We start from the raw sequence: 21512 nt of genomic DNA, 5'->3' as shown, positions 1-21512 counted from the left end.
AATAGGGGAGGAGCCCCATGGAAATAGGGGAGGAGCCCCATGAAGATAGGGGATGAGCCCCATGAAGATAGGGGATGAGCCCCATGAAGATAGTGGAGGAGCCCCATGGAAATAGGGGAGGAGCCCCATGAAGATAGGGGATGAGCCCCATGAAGATAGGGGATGAGCCCCATGAAGATAGGGGATGAGCCCCATGAAGATAGTGGAGGAGCCCCATGGAAATAGGGGAGGAGCCCCATGAAGATGGGGAGGAGCCCCATGGAAATAGGGGATGAGCCCCATGAAGATAGGGGATGAGCCCCATGAAGATAGTGGAGGAGCCCCATGGAAATAGGGGAGGAGCCCCATGAAGATGGGGAGGAGCCCCATGGAAATAGGGGAGGAGCCCCATGAAGATGGGGAGGAGCCCCATGGAAATAGGGGAGGAGCCCCATGAAGATGGGGAGGAGCCCCATGGAAATAGGGGAGGAGCCCCATGAAGATAGCGGAGAGCAGCCCAGAGAGAGCAGGAGAACCATGGAGAGAGGAGGAGCTGCAGAGAGAGAAGTGGGAAGTCCCTAAGAAGGGGAGGAGACCCAGAGAGATAGGAGGGAGGGGGGGCAGTCCCAGGGAGAATGGGGAGGAGCACCAGGGTGAGAGGGGGAGGAGCCCCAGTGTGAGAGGGGGAGGAGCCTGAGGGCAGTGAGGGTGTGAGAAGGGGCAGGGCCAAACAGAGAACAGCGGGGTAAGACAGGGCAGGGTCAGAGAGTGGGAGGTGCCAGAGAGAGGGGGCGGGGCCAGTGAAGGAGGTGGGGCCAGAGCGGGGTAGGAGCCTGAGTGTCGGGGGAAGATTGGGGAAGTGTTGGGGAGGAGCCCGAGAGGGTGTTCGAGGAGGGAGAGAGGGAGAGAGGGCGGGGCGAGAGTGGAGGGGGGCAAGAGGAGGTGCCAGAGAGAGGGGGCGGTGTCAGAGGAGGGGCGGTGCCGTGGCGGAAGGGGAAGAGGCGGTGCCAGAGAGAGGGGGCGGTGTCAGATGAGGGGCGGTGCCATGGCGGAGGGGGAAGGGGCGGTGCCAGAGAGAGGGGGCGGTGTCAGAGGAGGGGCGGGGCCATGGCGGTGGGGGAAGGGGAGGTGCCAGAGAGAGGGGGAGGAGCCAGTGGGAGGGCGGTGCATTGTGTTGACCTCTCTTCCGGCGAGCGGTTTCCGGTTTTCTGTGGTTGGGGGGGAGGGGGTTGTGAAGGTTTTTCCCCCCCCTCCGGGCAGTTAAGGAGGGAGTGGGGGGAGGGTTCGGGAATGAGAGCGGGGCCGCTCGACGGTTGGGATTCGAAACCGGCCCCGTTCTAGAGCGCGCGGCGCTAGGCCGCGGGCGAAGCCTCGGCCTCGATTTCCCGTGGGTGCCGGAAGGGCGAGGCGGACGGGAGGGATGTGCCGGCGGGCCCCTGGTTGAAGTCCCTCCCTGTCCCGCTCTCTCTCCCCGCGGAGCAGTGATAACGTTGGCCCGCAAGCGGGGAGCCGCAGCAGGCGGTGCTGGAGGCGGTGGGCAGGCGGCTGCTGCCTTGGCCTGGCCCCGCTACCCGGGCCGCCTGCCGCTCCGGCCGGAGGAGATGGCGGCCGAGCAGGAGAAGGAGCCGGTGATCCACAAGCGGCAGAAAACAGGTACAGACACCAAATGTAGCAGCCCCAGAGGGAGAGGGGGAATGGGGGAAGGGGAGAGGGGAAAGGGAATGGGGGGTACGGAGTGTGGGAATGGGGGGTACGGAGTGTGGGAATGGGGGGTACGGAGTGTGGGAATGGGGGGTACGGAGTGTGGGAATGGGGGAGTAAGAGGGAGAGTGTGGGAATGGGGGTGAGAGAGTGTGGGAATGGGGGGTACGGAGTGTGGGAATGGGGGAGTAAGAGGGAGAGTGTGGGAATGGGGGTGAGAGAGTGAGTGTGGGAATGGGGGGTACGGAGTGTGGGAATGGGGGGTGAGAGAGAGAGTGTGGGAATGGGGTACGGAGTGTGGGAATGGGGGGTACGGAGTGTGGGAATGGGGGGTACGGAGTGTGGGAATGGGGGGTACGGAGTGTGGGAATGGGGGGTACGGAGTGTGGGAATGGGGGGTACGGAGTGTGGGAATGGGGGGTACGGAGTGTGGGAATGGGGGGTACGGAGTGTGGGAATGGGGGGTACGGAGTGTGGCAATGGGGACTACGGAGTGTGGGAATGGGGGCTACGGAGTGTGGGAATGGGGGCTACGGAGTGTGGGAATGGGGGGTGAGAGGGAGAGTGTGGGAATGAGGGGTGAGAGGGAGAGTGTGGGAATGAGGGGTACAGAGTGTGGGAATGGGGGGAGAGAGGGAGAGCGTGGGAATGGGAGGGAGAGAGGGAGAGCGTGGGAATGGGTGGGAGAGAGGGAGAGCGTGGGAATGGGAGGGAGAGAGGGAGAGCGTGGGAATGGGTGGGAGAGAGGGAGAGCGTGGGAATGGGTGGAGAGAGGGAGAGCGTGGGAATGGGTGGAGAGAGGGAGAGCGTGGGAATGGGTGGAGAGAGGGAGAGCGTGGGAGTGGGTGGAGAGAGGGAGAGCGTGGGAATGGGTGGAGAGAGGGAGATCGTGGGAATGGGTGAAGAGAGGGAGAGCGTGGGAATGGGTGGAGAGAGGGAGAGCGTGGGAGTGGGTGGAGAGAGGGAGAGCGTGGGAATGGGTGGAGAGAGGGAGAGCGTGGGAATGGGTGAAGAGAGGGAGAGCGTGGGAATGGGTGGAGAGATGGAGAGCTTGGGAATGGGTGGAGAGAGGGAGAGCGTGGGAATTGTGGGAGAGAGCGAGCGTGGGAATTCGTGGGAGAGAGAGAGCATGTGGGAATTCGTGGGAGAGAGAGCGCGTGGGAATTCGTGGGAGAGAGAGCGCGTGGGAATTCGTGGGAGAGAGAGCGCGTGGGAATTCGTGGGAGAGAGAGCGCGTGGGAATTCGTGGGAGAGAGAGCGCGTGGGAATTCTTGGGAGAGAGAGAGCGTGGGAATTCATGGGAGAGAGAGAGCGTGGGAATTCATGGGAGAGAGAGAGCGTGGGAATTCATGGGAGAGAGAGAGCGTGGGAATTCATGGGAGAGAGAGAGCGTGGGAATTCATGGGAGAGAGAGAGCGTGGGAATTCATGGGAGAGAGAGAGCGTGGGAATTCATGGGAGAGAGAGAGCGTGGGAATTCATGGGAGAGAGCCTCAGAATTGGGACGAAGGGACCGTGTGTGTTGGGGGAGAGCGAGAGCATGTGGGAATGGGGGGAGAGAGAGTGAGTGTGTACGACCGGGGGGGGAGAGAGAGAGGGATAGCTTAGGAATCGGGGGGAGAGAGATCGTAGGAATGGTGGGGAGACAGATCGTAGGAATGGGGAGGGAGAGAGAGCGAAGGAATGTGGGGGAGAGAGCGTGGGAATCGGGGGAGAGTGTGGGAATTGGAGCAGAGAGAGGGTGGGAATGGGGGCAGAGAGGGTGGGAATGGGGGCAGAGAGGGTGGGAATGGGGGGAGAGAGAGGGTGGGATTGTGGGGGAGAGAGAGGGTGGGATTGTGGGGGAGAGAGAGGGTGGGATTGTGGGGGAGAGAGAGGGTGGGATTGTGGGGGAGAGAGAGGGTGGGATTGTGGGGGAGAGAGAGGGTGGGATTGTGGGGGAGAGAGAGGGTGGGATTGTGGGGGAGAGAGAGGGTGGGATTGTGGGGGAGAGAGAGGGTGGGATTGTGGGGGAGAGAGAGGGTGGGATTGTGGGGGAGAGAGAGGGTGGGATTGTGGGGGAGAGAGAGGGTGGGATTGTGGGGGAGAGAGAGGGTGGGATTGTGGGGGAGAGAGAGGGTGGGATTGTGGGGCAGAGAGAGGGTGGGATTGTGGGGGAGAGAGAGGGTGGGATTGTGGGGGAGAGAGGGTGGGATTGTGGGGGAGAGAGGGTGGGATTGTGGGGGAGAGAGAGGGTGGGATTGTGGGGCAGAGAGAGGGTGGGATTGTGGGGCAGAGAGAGGGTGGGATTGTGGGGGAGAGAGGGTGGGATTGTGGGGGAGAGAGAGGGTGGGATTGTGGGGGAGAGAGAGGGTGGGAATCGGGGGAGAGGGAGAGAGCGTGAGCATCGGGGGAGTGGGAGAGAGCGTGGGCATCGGGGGAGTGGGAGAGAGAGCGTGGGAATTCATGGGAGAGAGAGCGTAGGAATTCATGGGAGAGAGAGCATGGGAAATCATGGGAGAGAGAGAGCGTGGGAAGTGGGGGAGTGAGAGAGAGCGTGGGAATCCATGGGAGAGAGCGTGTGAATCCATGGGAGAGAGCGTGTGAATCCATGGGAGAGAGCGTGTGAATCCATGGGAGAGAGCGTGTGAATCCATGGGAGAGAGCGTGGGAATCCATGGGAGAGAGCGTGGGAATCCATTGGAGAGAGCGTGGGAATCCATGGCAGAGAGCGTGGGAATCCATGGCAGAGAGCGTGGGAATCCATGGGAGAGAGCGTGGGAAGTAGGGGAGTGAGAGAGGGCGTGGGAATTCATGGGAGAGAGGGCGTGGGAATTCATGGGAGAGAGGGCGTGGGAATTCATGGGAGAGAGAGTGTGGGAATTCATGGGAGAGAGAGCGTGGGAATTCATGTGGGAGAGAGAACGTGGGAATTCATGTGGGAGAGAGAGCGTGGGAATTCATGTGGGAGAGAGAGCGTGGGAATTCATGTGGGAGAGAGAGAGCGTGGGAATTCATGTGGGAGAGAGAGAGCGTGGGAATTCATGGGAGAGAGAGAGCGTGGGAATTCATAAGAGAGAGAGCGTGGGAATTCATAAGAGAGAGAGCGTGGGAATTCATAAGAGAGAGAGCGTGGGTATTCATGGGAGAGAGAGCGTGGGAATTCATGGGAGAGAGAGAGCGTGGGAATTCATGGGAGAGGGAGAGCGTGGGAATTCATGGGAGAGGGAGAGCGTGGGAATTCATGGGAGAGAGAGAGAGCGTGGGAGTGCATGGGAGAGAGAGAGCGTGGGAATTCATGGGAGAGAGAGAGCGTGGGAATTCATGGGAGAGAGAGAGCGTGGGAATTCATGGGAGAGAGAGAGAGCGTGGGAATTCATGGGAGAGAGAGAGCGTGGGAATTCATGGGAGAGAGAGAGAGCGTGGGAATTCATGGGAGAGAGAGAGCGTGGGAATTCATGGGAGAGAGAGAGCGTGGGAATTCATGGGAGAGAGAGAGAGCGTGGGAATTCATGGGAGAGAGAGAGAGCGTGGGAATTCATGGGAGAGAGAGAGAGCGTGGGAATTCATGGGAGAGAGAGAGAGCGTGGGAATTCATGGGAGAGAGAGAGAGCGTGGGAATTCATGGGAGAGAGAGAGAGCGTGGGAATTCATGGGAGAGAGAGAGAGCGTGGGAATTCATGGGAGAGAGAGAGAGCGTGGGAATTCATGGGAGAGAGAGAGCGTGGGAATTCATGGGAGAGAGCGTGGGAATTCATGGGAGAGAGCGTGGGAATTCATGGGAGAGAGCGTGGGAATTCATGGGAGCGAGCGTGGGAATTCATGGGAGAGAGCATGTGGGAATTGGTGGAGAGAGAGAGTGAGAGTGTAGGAATTGGTGGGAGAGAGAGTGAGAGCTTAGGAATTGGGGGAGAGATCGTAGGAATGGGGGGGAGACAGAGCGTAGGAATGGGGGGGGGGCGAGAGACCGTAGGAATCGGGTGGGAGAGAGCGTGGGAATCGGGGGAGAGAGAGCGTGGGAATCGGGGGGGAGTGAGAGCGTGGGAATCGGGGGGAGAGAGAGCGTGGGAATCGGGGGGAGAGAGAGCGTGGGAATCGGGGCAAGAGAGAGCGTGGGAACCGAGGGGAGTGAGAGCGTGGGAACCGAGGGGAGAGAGAGCGTGGGAACCGGGGGGAGAGAGAGCGTGGGAACCGGGGGGAGAGAGAGCGTGGGAATCGGGGGGAGAGAGAGCGTGGGAATCGGGGGGAGAGAGAGCGTGGGAATCGGGGGGAGAGAGAGCGTGGGAATCGGGGGGAGAGAGAGCGTGGGAATCGGGGGGAGAGAGAGCGTGGGAATCGGAGGGAGAGAGAGCGTGGGAATCGGGGTGAGAGAGAGCGTGGGAATCGGGGGGAGAGAGAGCGTGGGAATCAGGGGGAGCGAGAGCGTGGGAATCTGGGGGAGAGAGAGCGTGGGAATCGGGGGGAGCGAGAGCGTGGGAATCTGGAGGAGAGAGAGCGTGGGAATCTGGGGGAGAGAGAGCGTGGGAATCTGGGGGAGAGAGAGCGTGGGAATCTGGGGGAGAGAAAGCGTGGGAATATGGGAGAGAGAGAGCGTGGGAATATGGGAGAGAGAGCGTGGGAATTCATGGGAGAGAGAGAGCGTGGGAATTCATGGGAGAGAGAGAGCATGGGAATTCATGGGAGAGAGAGAGCGTGGGAATTCATGGGAGAGAGAGAACGTGGGAATTCATGGGAGAGAGAGAGCGTGGGAATTCATTGGAGAGAGAGAGCGTGGGAATTCATGGGAGAGAGAGCGTGGGAATTCATGGGAGAGAGAGAGCGTGGGAATTCATGGGAGAGAGAGAGCGTGGGAATTCATGGGAGAGAGAGAGCGTGGGAATTCATGGGAGAGAGAGAGAGCGTGGGAATTCATGGGAGAGAGAGAGCATGGGAATTCATGGGAGAGAGAGAGAGCGTGGGAATTCATGGGAGAGAGAGAGAGCGTGGGAATTCATGGGAGAGAGAGAGAGCCTGGGAATTCATGGGAGAGAGAGAGAGCGTGGGAATTCATTGGAGAGAGAGCGTGGGAATTCATGGGAGAGAGAGAGCGTTGGAATTCATGGGAGAGAGAGAGCGTTGGAATTCATGGGAGAGAGAGAGCGTGGGGATTCATGGGAGAGAGAGCGTGGGAATTCATGGGAGGGAGAGAGCGTGGGAATTCATGGGAGAGAGAGAGCATGGGAATTCATGGGAGAGAGAGAGCGTGGGAATTCATGGGAGAGAGAGAGCGTGGGAATTCATGGGAGAGAGAGATAGCGTGGGAATTCATTGGAGAGAGAGATCGTGGGAATTCATTGGAGAGAGAGAGCGTGGGAATTCATGGGAGAGAGAGAGCGTGGGAATTCATGGGAGAGAGAGAGCGTGGGAATTCATGGGAGAGAGAGAGCGTTGGAATTCATGGGAGAGAGAGAGCGTGGGAATTCATGGGAGAGAGAGAGCGTGGGAATTCATGGGAGAGAGAGAGAGCGTGGGAATTCATGGGAGAGAGAGAGAGCGTGGGAATTCATGGGAGAGAGCCTCAGAATTGGGACGAAGGGACCGTGTGTGTTGGAGGAGAGCGAGAGCATGTGGGAATGGGGGGAGAGAGAGTGAGTGTGTAGGAACGGGGGGGGGGGAGAGAGAGAGGGATAGCTTAGGAATCGGGGGGAGAGAGATCGTAGGAATGGTGGGGAGACAGATCGTAGGAATGGGGAGGGAGAGAGAGCGAAGGAATGTGGGGGAGAGAGCGTGGGAATCGGGGGAGAGTGTGGGAATTGGAGCAGAGAGAGGGTGGGAATGGGGGCAGAGAGGGTGGGAATGGGGGGAGAGAGAGGGTGGGAATGGGGGCAGAGAGGGTGGGATTGTGGGGGAGAGAGAGGGTGGGATTGTGGGGGAGAGAGAGGGTGGGATTGTGGGGGAGAGAGAGGGTGGGATTGTGGGGGAGAGAGAGGGTGGGATTGTGGGGGAGAGAGAGGGTGGGATTGTGGGGGAGAGAGAGGGTGGGATTGTGGGGGAGAGAGAGGGTGGGATTGTGGGGGAGAGAGAGGGTGGGATTGTGGGGGAGAGAGAGGGTGGGATTGTGGGGGAGAGAGAGGGTGGGATTGTGGGGGAGAGAGAGGGTGGGATTGTGGGGGAGAGAGAGGGTGGGATTGTGGGGGAGAGAGAGGGTGGGATTGTGGGGGAGAGAGAGGGTGGGATTGTGGGGGAGAGAGAGGGTGGGATTGTGGGGGAGAGAGAGGGTGGGATTGTGGGGGAGAGAGAGGGTGGGATTGTGGGGGAGAGAGAGGGTGGGATTGTGGGGGAGAGAGAGGGTGGGATTGTGGGGGAGAGAGAGGGTGGGATTGTGGGGGAGAGAGAGGGTGGGATTGTGGGGGAGAGAGAGGGTGGGATTGTGGGGGAGAGAGAGGGTGGGATTGTGGGGGAGAGAGAGGGTGGGATTGTGGGGGAGAGAGAGGGTGGGATTGTGGGGGAGAGAGAGGGTGGGATTGTGGGGGAGAGAGAGGGTGGGATTGTGGGGGAGAGAGAGGGTGGGATTGTGGGGGAGAGAGAGGGTGGGATTGTGGGGGAGAGAGAGGGTGGGATTGTGGGGGAGAGAGAGGGTGGGATTGTGGGGGAGAGAGAGGGTGGGATTGTGGGGGAGAGAGAGGGTGGGATTGTGGGGGAGAGAGAGGGTGGGATTGTGGGGGAGAGAGAGGGTGGGATTGTGGGGGAGAGAGAGGGTGGGATTGTGGGGGAGAGAGAGGGTGGGATTGTGGGGGAGAGAGAGGGTGGGATTGTGGGGGAGAGAGAGGGTGGGATTGTGGGGGAGAGAGAGGGTGGGATTGTGGGGGAGAGAGAGGGTGGGATTGTGGGGCAGAGAGAGGGTGGGATTGTGGGGCAGAGAGAGGGTGGGATTGTGGGGGAGAGAGAGGGTGGGATTGTGGGGGAGAGAGAGGGTGGGATTGTGGGGGAGAGAGAGGGTGGGAATCGAGGGAGAGAGAGTGTGGGAATCGTGGGAGAGGGAGAGAGCGTGGGCATCGGGGGAGTGGGAGCGAGCGTGGGCATCGGGGGAGTGGGAGAGAGAGCGTGGGAATTCATGGGAGAGAGAGCGTGGGAATTCATGGGAGAGAGAGAGCATGGGAAATCATGGGAGAGAGAGAGCGTGGGAAGTGGGGGAGTGAGAGAGAGCGTGGGAATCCATGGGAGAGAGCGTGGGAATCCATGGGAGAGAGCGTGGGAATCCATGGGAGAGAGCGTGGGAATCCATGGGGGAGAGCGTGGGAATCCATGGGCGAGAGCGTGGGAAGTGGGGGAGTGAGAGAGGGCGTGGGAATTCATGGGAGAGAGGGCGTGGGAATTCATGGGAGAGAGGGCGTGGGAATTCATGGGAGAGAGGGCGTGGGAATTCATGGGAGAGAGGGCGTGGGAATTCATGGGAGAGAGGGCGTGGGAATTCATGGGAGAGAGGGCGTGGGAATTCATGGGAGAGAGGGCGTGGGAATTCATGGGAGAGAGGGCGTGGGAATTTTTGTGGGAGAGAGAGCGTGGGAATTCATGTGGGAGAGAGAGCGTGGGAATTCATGTGGGAGAGAGAGAGAGCGTGGGAATTCATGTGGGAGAGAGAGAGAGCGTGGGAATTCATGTGGGAGAGAGAGAGCGTGGGAATTCATGTGGGAGAGAGAGAGCGTGGGAATTCATGGGAGAGAGAGAGCGTGGGAAGTGGGGGAGTGAGAGAGAGCGTGGGAATCCATGGGGGAGAGCGTGGGAATCCATGGGAGAGAGCGTGGGAATCCATGGGAGAGAGCGTGGGAATCCATGGGGGAGAGCGTGGGAATCCATGGGAGAGAGCGTGGGAAGTGGGGGAGTGAGAGAGGGCGTGGGAATTCATGGGAGAGAGGGCGTGGGAATTCATGGGAGAGAGGGCGTGGGAATTTTTGTGGGAGAGAGAGCGTGGGAATTCATGTGGGAGAGAGAGCGTGGGAATTCATGTGGGAGAGAGAGAGCGTGGGAATTCATGTGGGAGAGAGAGAGCGTGGGAATTCATGTGGGAGAGAGAGAGCGTGGGAATTCATGGGAGAGAGAGAGCGTGGGAATTCATAAGAGAGAGAGCGTGGGAATTCATAAGAGAGAGAGCGTGGGAATTCATAAGAGAGAGAGCGTGGGTATTCATGGGAGAGAGAGCGTGGGAATTCATGGGAGAGAGAGCGTGGGAATTCATGGGAGAGAGAGCGTGGGAATTCATAAGAGAGAGAGCGTGGGTATTCATGGGAGAGAGAGCGTGGGAATTCATGGGAGAGAGAGAGCGTGGGAATTCATGGGAGAGAGAGAGCGTGGGAATTCATGGGAGAGAGAGAGCGTTGGAATTCATGGGAGAGAGAGAGCGTGGGAATTCATGGGAGAGAGAGAGCGTGGGAATTCATGGGAGAGAGAGAGAGCGTGGGAATTCATGGGAGAGAGAGAGAGCGTGGGAATTCATGGGAGAGAGCCTCAGAATTGGGACGAAGGGACCGTGTGTGTTGGAGGAGAGCGAGAGCATGTGGGAATGGGGGGAGAGAGAGTGAGTGTGTAGGAACGGGGGGGGGGGGAGAGAGAGAGGGATAGCTTAGGAATCGGGGGGAGAGAGATCGTAGGAATGGTGGGGAGACAGATCGTAGGAATGGGGAGGGAGAGAGAGCGAAGGAATGTGGGGGAGAGAGCGTGGGAATCGGGGGAGAGTGTGGGAATTGGAGCAGAGAGAGGGTGGGAATGGGGGCAGAGAGGGTGGGAATGGGGGGAGAGAGAGGGTGGGAATGGGGGCAGAGAGGGTGGGAATGGGGGGAGAGAGAGGGTGGGATTGTGGGGGAGAGAGAGGGTGGGATTGTGGGGGAGAGAGAGGGTGGGATTGTGGGGCAGAGAGAGGGTGGGATTGTGGGGGAGAGAGAGGGTGGGATTGTGGGGCAGAGAGAGGGTGGGATTGTGGGGGAGAGAGAGGGTGGGATTGTGGGGGAGAGAGAGGGTGGGATTGTGGGGGAGAGAGAGGGTGGGAATCGAGGGAGAGAGAGTGTGGGAATCGTGGGAGAGGGAGAGAGCGTGGGCATCGGGGGAGTGGGAGCGAGCGTGGGCATCGGGGGAGTGGGAGAGAGAGCGTGGGAATTCATGGGAGAGAGAGCGTGGGAATTCATGGGAGAGAGAGAGCATGGGAAATCATGGGAGAGAGAGAGCGTGGGAAGTGGGGGAGTGAGAGAGAGCGTGGGAATCCATGGGAGAGAGCGTGGGAATCCATGGGAGAGAGCGTGGGAATCCATGGGGGAGAGCGTGGGAATCCATGGGCGAGAGCGTGGGAAGTGGGGGAGTGAGAGAGGGCGTGGGAATTCATGGGAGAGAGGGCGTGGGAATTCATGGGAGAGAGGGCGTGGGAATTCATGGGAGAGAGGGCGTGGGAATTCATGGGAGAGAGGGCGTGGGAATTCATGGGAGAGAGGGCGTGGGAATTCATGGGAGAGAGCGCGTGGGAATTCATGGGAGAGAGGGCGTGGGAATTTTTGTGGGAGAGAGAGCGTGGGAATTCATGTGGGAGAGAGAGCGTGGGAATTCATGTGGGAGAGAGAGAGAGCGTGGGAATTCATGTGGGAGAGAGAGAGAGCGTGGGAATTCATGTGGGAGAGAGAGAGCGTGGGAATTCATGTGGGAGAGAGAGAGCGTGGGAATTCATGGGAGAGAGAGAGCGTGGGAAGTGGGGGAGTGAGAGAGAGCGTGGGAATCCATGGGAGAGAGCGTGGGAATCCATGGGAGAGAGCGTGGGAATCCATGGGGGAGAGCGTGGGAATCCATGGGAGAGAGCGTGGGAAGTGGGGGAGTGAGAGAGGGCGTGGGAATTCATGGGAGAGAGGGCGTGGGAATTCATGGGAGAGAGGGCGTGGGAATTTTTGTGGGAGAGAGAGCGTGGGAATTCATGTGGGAGAGAGAGCGTGGGAATTCATGTGGGAGAGAGAGAGCGTGGGAATTCATGTGGGAGAGAGAGAGCGTGGGAATTCATGTGGGAGAGAGAGAGCGTGGGAATTCATGGGAGAGAGAGAGCGTGGGAATTCATAAGAGAGAGAGCGTGGGAATTCATAAGAGAGAGAGCGTGGGAATTCATAAGAGAGAGAGCGTGGGTATTCATGGGAGAGAGAGCGTGGGAATTCATGGGAGAGAGAGCGTGGGAATTCATGGGAGAGAGAGCGTGGGAATTCATAAGAGAGAGAGCGTGGGTATTCATGGGAGAGAGAGCGTGGGAATTCATGGGAGAGAGAGCGTGGGAATTCATGGGAGAGAGAGAGAGCGTGGGAATTCATGGGAGAGAGAGAGAGCGTGGGAATTCATGGGAGAGAGAGAGCGTGGGAATTCATGGGAGAGAGAGAGCGTGGGAATTCATGGGAGAGAGAGAGCGTGGGAATTCATGGGAGAGAGAGAGCGTGGGAATTCATGGGAGAGAGAGAGCGTGGGAATTCATGGGAGAGAGAGAGCGTAGGATTTCATGGGAGAGAGAGAGCGTGGGAATTCATGGGAGAGAGAGAGAGCGTGGGAATTCATGGGAGAGAGAGAGAGCGTGGGAATTCATGGGAGAGAGAGAGAGCGTGGGAATTCATGGGAGAGAGAGAGAGCGTGGGAATTCATGGGAGAGAGAGAGAGCGTGGGAATTCATGGGAGAGAGAGAGAGCGTGGGAATTCATGGGAGAGAGAGAGCGTGGGAATTCATGGGAGAGAGAGAGCGTGGGAATTCATGGGAGAGAGAGAGCGTGGGAATTCATGGGAGAGAGCGTGGGAATTCATGGGAGAGAGCGTGGGAATTCATGGGAGCGAGCGTGGGAATTGGTGGAGAGAGAGAGTGAGAGTGTAGGAATTGGTGGGAGAGAGAGTGAGAGCTTAGGAATTGGGGGAGAGAGATCGTAGGAATGGGGGGGAGACAGAGCGTAGGAATGGGGGGGGGCGAGAGACCGTAGGAATCGGGTGGGAGAGAGCGTGGGAATCGGGGGAGTGAGAGCGTGGGAATCGGGGGGGAGTGAGAGCGTGGGAATCGGGGGGGAGTGAGAGCGTGGGAATCGGGGGGGAGTGAGAGCGTGGGAATCGGGGGGAGAGAGAGCGTGGGAATCGGGGGGAGAGAGAGCGTGGGAATTCATGGGAGTGAGAGAGAGAGCGTGGGAATATGGGAGAGAGAGAGCGTGGGAATTCATGGGAGAGAGAGAGCGTGGGAATTCATGGGAGAGAGAGAGCGTGGGAATTCTTGGGAGAGAGAGAGCGTGGGAATTCTTTGGAGAGAGAGAGCGTGGGAATTCATGGGAGAGCGAGAGCGTGGGAATTCATGGGAGAGAGAAAGCGTGGGAGTTCATGGGAGAGAGAGAGCGTGGGAGTTCATGGAAGAGAGAGAGCTTGGGAATTCATGGGAGAGAGAGAGCATGGGAATTCATGGGAGAGAGAGAGCGTGGGAATTCATGGGAGAGAGAGCGTGGGAATTCATGGGAGAGAGAGAGCGTGGGAATTCTTGGGAGAGAGAGAGCGTGGGAATTCTTGGGAGAGAGAGCGTGGGAATTCATGGGAGAGAGAGAGCGTGGGAATTCATGGGAGAGAGAAAGCGTGGGAGTTCATGGGAGAGAGAGAGCGTGGGAGTTCATGGAAGAGAGAGAGCGTGGGAGTTCATGGGAGAGAGAGAGCGTGGGAGTTCATGGGAGAGAGAGAGCGTGGGAGTTCATGGGAGAGAGAGAGCGTGGGAGTTCATGGGAGAGAGAGAGCGTGGGAGTTCATGGGAGAGAGAGAGCGTGGGAGTTCATGGGAGAGAGAGAGCGTGGGAATTCATGGGAGAGAGAGAGCGTGGGAATTCATGGGAGCGAGAGAGCGTGGGAATTCATGGGAGCGAGAGAGCGTGGGAATTCATGGGAGCGAGAGAGCGTGGGAATTCATGGGAGCGAGAGAGCGTGGGAATTCATGGGAGCAAGAGAGCGTGGGAATTCATGGGAGCAAGAGAGCGTGGGATTCGGGGGAGAGAGAGCGTGGGATTCGGGGGAGAGAGAGCGTGGGATTCGGGGGAGAGAGAGCGTGGGATTCGGGGGAGAGAGAGCGTGGGATTCGGGGGAGAGAGAGCATGGGAATCGGGGGTAGAGAGAGCGTGGGAATCGGGGGGAGAGAGAGGGAGAACTTAGGAATTGGGGGGAGAGAGATCGTAGGAATGGGGGGGGAGACAGATCGTAGGAATGGGGTGGAGAGAGCGTGGGATTCGGGAGAGAGAGAGCGTGGGATTCGGGGGAGAGAGACCGTGGGATTCGGGGGAGAGAGAGCGTGGGATTCGGGGGAGAGAGAGCGTGGGATTCGGGGGAGAGAGAGCGTGGGATTCGGGGGAGAGAGAGCGTGGGATTCGGGGGAGAGAGAGCGTGGGATTCGGGGGGGAGAGAGCGTGGGATTCGGGGGAGAGAGAGCGTGGGATTCGGGGGAGAGAGAGCGTGGGATTCGGGGGAGAGAGCGCGTGGGAATCGGGGGTAGAGAGAACGCGGGAATCGGAGGTAGAGAGAGCGTGTGAATCGGGGGGAGAGAGAGGGAGAGCTTAGGAATGGGGGGGAGACAGATCGTAGGAATGGGGAGGCGAGAGTGTGGGAATCGGGGGAGAGAGTGAGCATTGGAATCGGGGGAGAGAGTGAGCATTGGAATCGGGGGAGAGAGTGAGCATTGGAGTCGGGGGAGAGAGTGAGCATTGGAGTCGGGGGAGAGAGAGCGTGGGAATCGGGGGAGAGAGAGCGTGGGAGTCGGGGTTAGAGAGGACGTGGGAATCGTGGGTAGAGAGAGCGTGGGAATCGGGGGGAGAGAGAGGGAGAGCTTAGGAATTGGGGGGAGAGAGATCGTAGGAATGGGGCCAGACAGATCGTAGGAATGGGGAGGACAGAGTACTGGAATCGGGGGAGAGAGTGAGCATTGGAATCGGGGGAGAGAGAGCGTGGGAATCGGGGGGAGAGAGAGCGTGGGAATCGGGGGGAGAGAGAGCGTGGGAATCGGGGGGAGAGAGAGCGTGGGAATCGGGGGGAGAGAGAGCGTGGGAATCGGGGGGAGAGAGAGCGTGGGAATCGGGGGGAGAGAGAGCGTGGGAATCGGGGGGAGAGAGAGCGTGGGAATCGGGGGGAGAGAGAGCGTGGGAATCGGGGGGAGAGAGAGCGTGGGAATCGGGGGGAGAGAGAGCGTGGGAATCGGGGGGAGAGAGAGCGTGGGAATCGGGGGGAGAGAGAGCGTGGGAATCGGGGGGAGAGAGAGCGTGGGAATCGGGGGGAGAGAGAGCGTGGGAGCTCATGGGAGAGAGAGAGCGTGGGAGCTCATGGGAGAGAGAGAGCGTGGGAGTTCATGGGAGAGAGAGAGCGTGGGAGTTCATGGGAGAGAGAGAGCGTGGGAGTTCATGGGAGAGAGAGAGCGTGGGAGTTCATGGGAGAGAGAGAGCGTGGGAATTCATGGGAGAGAGAGGGTGGGAATTCATGGGAGAGAGAGGGTGGGAATTCATGGGAGAAAGCGTGGGAATCGGGGGGGAGAGAGAGCGTGGGAATCGGGGGAGAGAGAGCGTGGGAATCGGGGGAGAGAGAGCGTGGGAATCTGGGGAGAGGGAGAGAGCGTGGGAATCGGGGGAGAGGGCGATTGGGAATCGGGGGAGAGAGAGCGTGGGAATTCATGGGAGAGAGCGTGGGAATTCATGGGAGAGAGCGTGAGAATTCATGGGAGAGAGCGTGGGAATTCATGGGAGAGAGCGTGGGAATTCATGGGAGAGAGGGCGTGGGAATTCATGGGAGAGAGCGTGGGAATTCATGGGAGAGAGCGTGGGAATTCATGGGAGAGAGAGAGCGTGGGAATTCATGGGAGAGAGAGAGCGTGGGAATTCATGGGAGAGAGAGAACGTGGGAATTCATGGGAGAGAGAGAGCGTGGGAATTCATTGGAGAGAGAGAGCGTGGGAATTCATGGGAGAGAGAGAGAGCGTGGGAATTCATGGGAGAGAGAGAACGTGGGAATTCATGGGAGAGAGAGAGCGTGGGAATTCATGGGAGAGAGAGAACGTGGGAATTCATGGGAGAGAGAGAACGTGGGAATTCATGGGAGAGAGAGAGCGTGGGAATTCATTGGAGAGAGAGATCGTGGGAATTCATTGGAGAGAGAGAGCGTGGGAATTCATGGGAGAGAGAGAGCGTGGGAATTCATGGGAGAGAGAGAGAGCGTGGGAATTCATTGGAGAGAGAGAGCGTGGGAATTCATGGGAGAGAGAGAGCGTGGGAATTCATGGGAGAGAGAGAGAGCGTGGGAATTCATGGGAGAGAGAGAGAGCGTGGGAATTCATGGGAGAGAGAGAGCGTGGGAATTCATGGGAGAGAGAGAGCGTGGGAATTCATGGGAGAGAGCGTGGGAATTCATGGGAGAGAGAGAGCGTGGGAATCGGGGGCGAGAGAGACAGTGGGAACGTGGGGAGAGAGAGGGTGGGAACGTGGGGAGAGAGAGGGTGGGAACGTGGGGAGAGAGAGGGTGGGAACGTGGGGAGAGAGAGGGTGGGAACGTGGGGAGAGAGAGGGTGGGAACGTGGGGAGAGAGAGGGTGGGAACGTGGGGAGAGAGAGGGTGGGAACGTGGGGAGAGAGAGGGTGGGAACGTGGGGAGAGAGAGGGTGGGAACGTGGGGAGAGAGAGGGTGGGATTGTGGGGGAGAGAGAGGGTGGGATTGTGGGGGAGAGAGAGGGTGGGATTGTGGGGGAGAGAGAGCGTGGGAATCCATGGGAGAGAGCGTGGGAGTTGGGGAAGAGGGAGCATAGGAGTGGAGGAGAGAGAGGGTGGGAATCGAGGGAGAGTGTGGGAATCGGAGCAGAGAGAGGGTGGGAACGTGGGGAGAGAGAGGGTGGGAACGTGGGGAGAGAGAGGGTGGGAACGTGGGGAGAGAGAGGGTGGGAACGTGGGGAGAGAGAGGGTGGGATTGTGGGGAGAGAGAGGGTGGGAATCGGGGGGGAGAGAGAGGGTGGGAATCGGGGGGGAGAGAGAGGGTGGGAATCGGGGGGGAGAGAGAGGGTGGGAATCGGGGGGGAGAGAGAGGGTGGGAATCGGGGGGGAGATAGAGGGTGGGAATCGGGGGGGAGAGAGAGGGTGGGAATCGGGGGGAGAGAGAGGGTGGGAACGTGGGGGAGAGAGAGGGTGGGATTGTGGGGGAGAGAGAGGGTGGGATTGTGGGGGAGAGAGAGGGTGGGATTGTGGGGGAGAGAGAGGGTGGGATTGTGGGGGAGAGAGAGGGTGGGATTGTGGGGGAGAGAGAGGGTGGGATTGTGGGGGAGAGAGAGGGTGGGATTGTGGGGGAGAGAGAGGGTGGGATTGTGGGGGGGAGAGAGGGTGGGATTGTGGGGGAGAGAGAGGGTGGGATTGTGGGGGAGAGAGAGGGTGGGATTGTGGGGGAGAGAGAGGGTGGGAATCGGGGGAGAGAGAGGGTGGGATTGTGGGGGAGAGGGTGGGATTGTGGGGGAGAGAGAGGGTGGGATTGTGGGGGAGAGAGAGGGTGGGATTGTGGGGGAGAGAGGGTAGGATTGTGCGGGAGAGAGAGCGTGGGAATTCATGGGAGAGAGAGAGAGCGTGGGAATTCATGGGAGAGAGAGAGCGTGGGAATTCATGGGAGAGAGAGAGCGTGGGAATTCATGGGAGAGAGAGAGCGTGGGAAATCATGGGAGAGAGAGCGCGTGGGAATTCATGGGAGAGAGAGAGAGCGTGGGAATTCGTGGGAGAGAGAGAGCGTGGGAATTCATGGGAGAGAGAGAGCGTGGGAATTCATGGGAGAGAGAGAGCGTGGGAATTCATGGGAGAGAGAGAGCGTGGGAATTCATGGGAGAGAGAGAGCGTGGGAATTCATGGGAGAGAGAGAGCGTGGGAATTCATGGGAGAGAGAGAGCGTGGGAATTCATGGGAGAGAGAGAGCGTGGGAATTCATGGGAGAGAGAGAGCGTGGGAATTCATGGGAGAGAGAGAGCGTGGGAATTCATGGAGAGAGAGAGCGTGGGAATTCATGGGAGAGAGCGTGGGAATTCATGGGAGAGAGCGTGGGAATTCATGGGAGAGAGCGTGGGAATTCATGGGAGAGAGCGTGGGAATTCATGGGAGAGAGCATGTGGGAATTGGTGGAGAGAGAGAGTGAGAGTGTAGGAATTGGTGGGAGAGAGAGTGAGAGCTTAGGAATTGGGGGAGAGAGATCGTAGAAATGGGGGAGAGACAGAGCGTAGGAATGGGGGGGGCGAGAGACCGTAGGAATCGGGTGGGAGAGAGCGTGGGAATCGTGGGAGAGAGAGCGTGGGAATCGGGGGGGAGTGAGAGCGTGGGAATCGGGGGGAGAGAGAGCGTGGGAATCGTGGGAGAGAGAGCGTGGGAATCGTGGGAGAGAGAGCGTGGGAATCGGGGGGAGAGAGAGCGTGGGAATCGTGGGAGAGAGAGCGTGGGAATCGGGGGGGAGTGAGAGCGTGGGAATCGGGGGGAGAGAGAGCGTGGGAATCGGAGGGAGAGAGAGCGTGGGAACCGGGGGGAGAGAGAGCGTGGGAACCGGGGGGGAGAGAGAGCGTGGGAATCGGGGGGAAAGAGAGCGTGGGAATCGGGGGGAGAGAGAGTGTGGGAACGTGGGGAGAGAGAGGGTGGGAACGTGGGGAGAGAGAGGGTGGGAACGTGGGGAGAGAGAGGGTGGGAACGTGGGGAGAGAGAGGGTGGGAACGGGGGGAGAGAGAGGGTGGGATTGTGGGGGAGAGAGAGGGTGGGATTGTGGGGGAGAGAGGGTGGGATTGTGGGTGAGATAGAGGGTGGGATTGTGGGGGAGAGAGAGGGTGGGAATCGGGGGAGAGAGAGGGTGGGAATGGGGGGAGAGAGAGGGTGGGAATGGGGGGGGAGAGAGGGTGGGAATGGGGGGGAGAGAGAGCGTGGGAATTCATGGGAGAGAGAGAGCGTGGGAATTCATGGAAGAGAGAGAGCGTGGGAATTCATGGGAGAGAGAGAGCGTGGGAGTTCATGGGAGAGAGCATGGGAGTTCATGGGAGAGAGAGGGTGAGAATTCATGGAAGAGAGTGTGGGAATCGGGGGGTGAGGGCGTAGGAATTGGGCGGGGAGAGTGCGTGTGAATCAGGGGGGAGAGAGAGTGTGAGTCGGGGGGAGAGAGAGGTTGGGAATCGGGGAAGAGGGAGTGAGATAGCGTGGGAGTTCTTGGGAGATAGAGAGCGTGGGAATTCATGGGAGAGAGAGAGCGTGGGAATTCATGGGAGAGAGAGAGCGTGGGAATTCATGGGAGAGAGAGAGCGTGGGAATCCATGGGAGAGAGCGTGGGAATCCATGGGAGAGAGCGTGGGAATCCATGGGAGAGAGCGTGGGAATCCATGGGAGAGAGCTTGGGAATCCATGGGAGAGAGCGTGGGAATCCATGGGAGAGAGCGTGGGAATTCATGGAATAGAGATAGAGTTTGAATTCATGGTATAGAGAGAGATAGTGTGAATTCATGGGAGAGAGAGAGCGTGGGAGTTCATGGGAGAGAGAGAGCGTGGGAATTCATGGGAGAGAGAGAGAGCGTGGGAATTCATGGGAGAGAGCGTGGGAAATGGGGGAGTGAGAGAGGGCGTGGGAATTCATAGGAGAGAGCGTGGGAATTCATGGGAGAGAGCGTGGGAATTCATGGGAGAGAGCGTGGGAATTCATGGGAGAGAGCGTGGGAATTCATGGGAGAGAGCGTGAGAATTCATGGGAGAGCGCGTGGGAATTCATGGGAGAGCGCGTGGGAATTCATGGGAGAGCGCGTGGGAATTCATGGGAGAGCGCGTGGGAATTCATGGGAGAGCGCGTGGGAATTCATGGGAGAGCGCGTGGGAATTCATGGGAAAGCGCGTGGGAATTCATGGGAGAGAGCGTGGGAATTCATGGGAGAGAGCGTGGGAATTCATGGGAGAGAGCGTGGGAATTCATGGGAGAGAGCGTGGGAATTCATGGGAGAGAGCGTGGGAATTCATGGGAGAGAGCGTGGGAATTCATGGGAGAGAGCGTGGGAGTTCATGGGAGAGAGCATGGGAGAGAGAGGGTGAGAATTCATGGAAGAGAGTGTGGGAATCGGGGGGTGAGGGCGTAGGAATTGGGCGGGGAGAGTGCGTGTGAATCAGGGGGGAGAGAGAGTGTGAGTCGGGGGGAGAGAGAGGTTGGGAATCGGGGAAGAGGGAGTGAGATAGCGTGGGAGTTCTTGGGAGATAGAGAGCGTGGGAATTCATGGGAGAGAGAGAGCGTGGGAATTCATGGGAGAGAGAGAGCGTGGGAATTCATGGGAGAGAGAGAGCGTGGGAATTCATGGGAGAGAGAGAGCGTGGGAATTCATGGGAGTTAGAGACCGTGGGAATTCATGGGAGAGAGAGAGCGTGGGAATTCATGGGAGAGAGAGAGCGTGGGAATTCATGGGAGAGAGAGAGCGTGGGAATTCATGGGAGAGAGAGAGCGTGGGAATTCATGGGAGAGAGAGAGCGTGGGAATTCATGGGAGCGAGAGAGCGTGGGAATTCATGGGAGAGAGAGAGCGTGGGAATTCATGGGAGCGAGAGAGCGTGGGATTTGGGGGAGAGAGAGCGTGGGATTCGAGGGAGAGAGAGCGTGGGATTCGGGGGAGAGAGAGCGTGGGATTCGGGGGAGAGAGAGCGTGGGATTCGGGGGAGAGAGAGCATGGGATTCGGGGGAGAGAGAGCGTGGGATTCGGGGGAGAGAGAGCGTGGGATTCGGGGGAGAGAGAGCGTGGGATTCGGGGGAGAGAGAGCGTGGGATTCGGGGGAGAGAGAGCATGGGAATCGGGGGTAGAGAGAACGTGGGAATCGGGGGTAGAGAGAGCGTGGGAATCGGGGGTAGAGAGAGCGTGGGAATCGGGGGGAGAGAGAGGGAGAGCTTAGGAATTGGGGGGAGAGAGATCATAGGAATGGGGGGGAGACAGATCGTAGGAATGGGGTGGAGAGAGCGTGGGATTCGGGAGAGAGAGCGTGGGATTCGGGGGAGAGAGAGCGTGGGATTCGGGGGAGAGAGAGCATGGGATTCGGGGGAGAGAGAGCGTGGGATTCGGGGGAGAGAGAGCGTGGGATTCGGGGGAGAGAGAGCGTGGGATTCGGGGGAGAGAGAGCGTGGGATTCGGGGGAGAGAGAGCGTGGGATTCGGGGGAGAGAGAGCGTGGGAATCGGGGTAGAGAGAACGTGGGAATCGGGGGTAGAGAGAGCGTGTGAATCGGGGGGAGAGAGAGGGAGAGCTTAGGAATGGGGGGGAGACAGATCGTAGGAATGGGGAGGCGAGAGTGTGGGAATCGGTGGAGAGAGTGAGCATTGGAATCGGGGGAGAGAGTGAGCATTGGAATCGGGGGAGAGAGTGAGCATTGGAGTCGGGGGAGAGAGAGCGTGGGAATCGGGGGAGAGAGAGCGTGGGAGTCGGGGTTAGAGAGGACGTGGGAATCGTGGGTAGAGAGAGCGTGGGAATCGGGGGGAGAGAGAGGGAGAGCTTAGGAATTGGGGGGAGAGAGATCGTAGGAATGGGGCCAGACAGATCGTAGGAATGGGGAGGAGAGAGTACTGGAATCGGGGGAGAGAGTGAGCATTGGAATCGGGGGAGAGAGAGCGTGGGAATCGGGAGAGAGAGCGTGGGAATCGGGGGGAGAGAGAGCGTGGGAATCGGGGGGAGAGAGAGCGTGGGAATCGGGGGGAGAGAGAGCGTGGGAATCGGGGGGAGAGAGAGCGTGGGAATCGGGGGGAGAGAGAGCGTGGGAGCTCATGGGAGAGAGAGAGCGTGGGAGCTCATGGGAGAGAGAGAGCGTGGGAGTTCATGGGAGAGAGAGAGCGTGGGAGTTCATGGGAGAGAGAGAGCGTGGGAGTT

At 59.2% G+C, this 21512-nt stretch overlaps 1 protein-coding gene across 1 annotated transcript in view; it reads left to right on the top strand.

The window, feature by feature from the left end:
- The first annotated feature begins 1215 nt into the window (after positions 1-1215).
- pygo2 (pygopus homolog 2 (Drosophila)) overlaps positions 1216-21512 on the top strand; it is a 59852-nt gene continuing 39555 nt past the window's right edge. The window contains exon 1 of the mRNA XM_041181610.1: positions 1216-1632. Coding sequence (XP_041037544.1) covers positions 1581-1632 — 52 coding nt within the window. The 5' untranslated portion in view covers positions 1216-1580. The remainder of the gene's footprint in view (positions 1633-21512) is intronic.

The sequence above is a fragment of the Carcharodon carcharias genome (assembly GCF_017639515.1).
Source record: "Carcharodon carcharias isolate sCarCar2 chromosome 36 unlocalized genomic scaffold, sCarCar2.pri SUPER_36_unloc_1, whole genome shotgun sequence".
NCBI classification, from domain to species: Eukaryota; Metazoa; Chordata; class Chondrichthyes; order Lamniformes; family Lamnidae; genus Carcharodon; species Carcharodon carcharias.
Note: the sequence above shows the minus strand (reverse complement) of the source record. Positions and strands in the feature narration are given on the sequence as shown.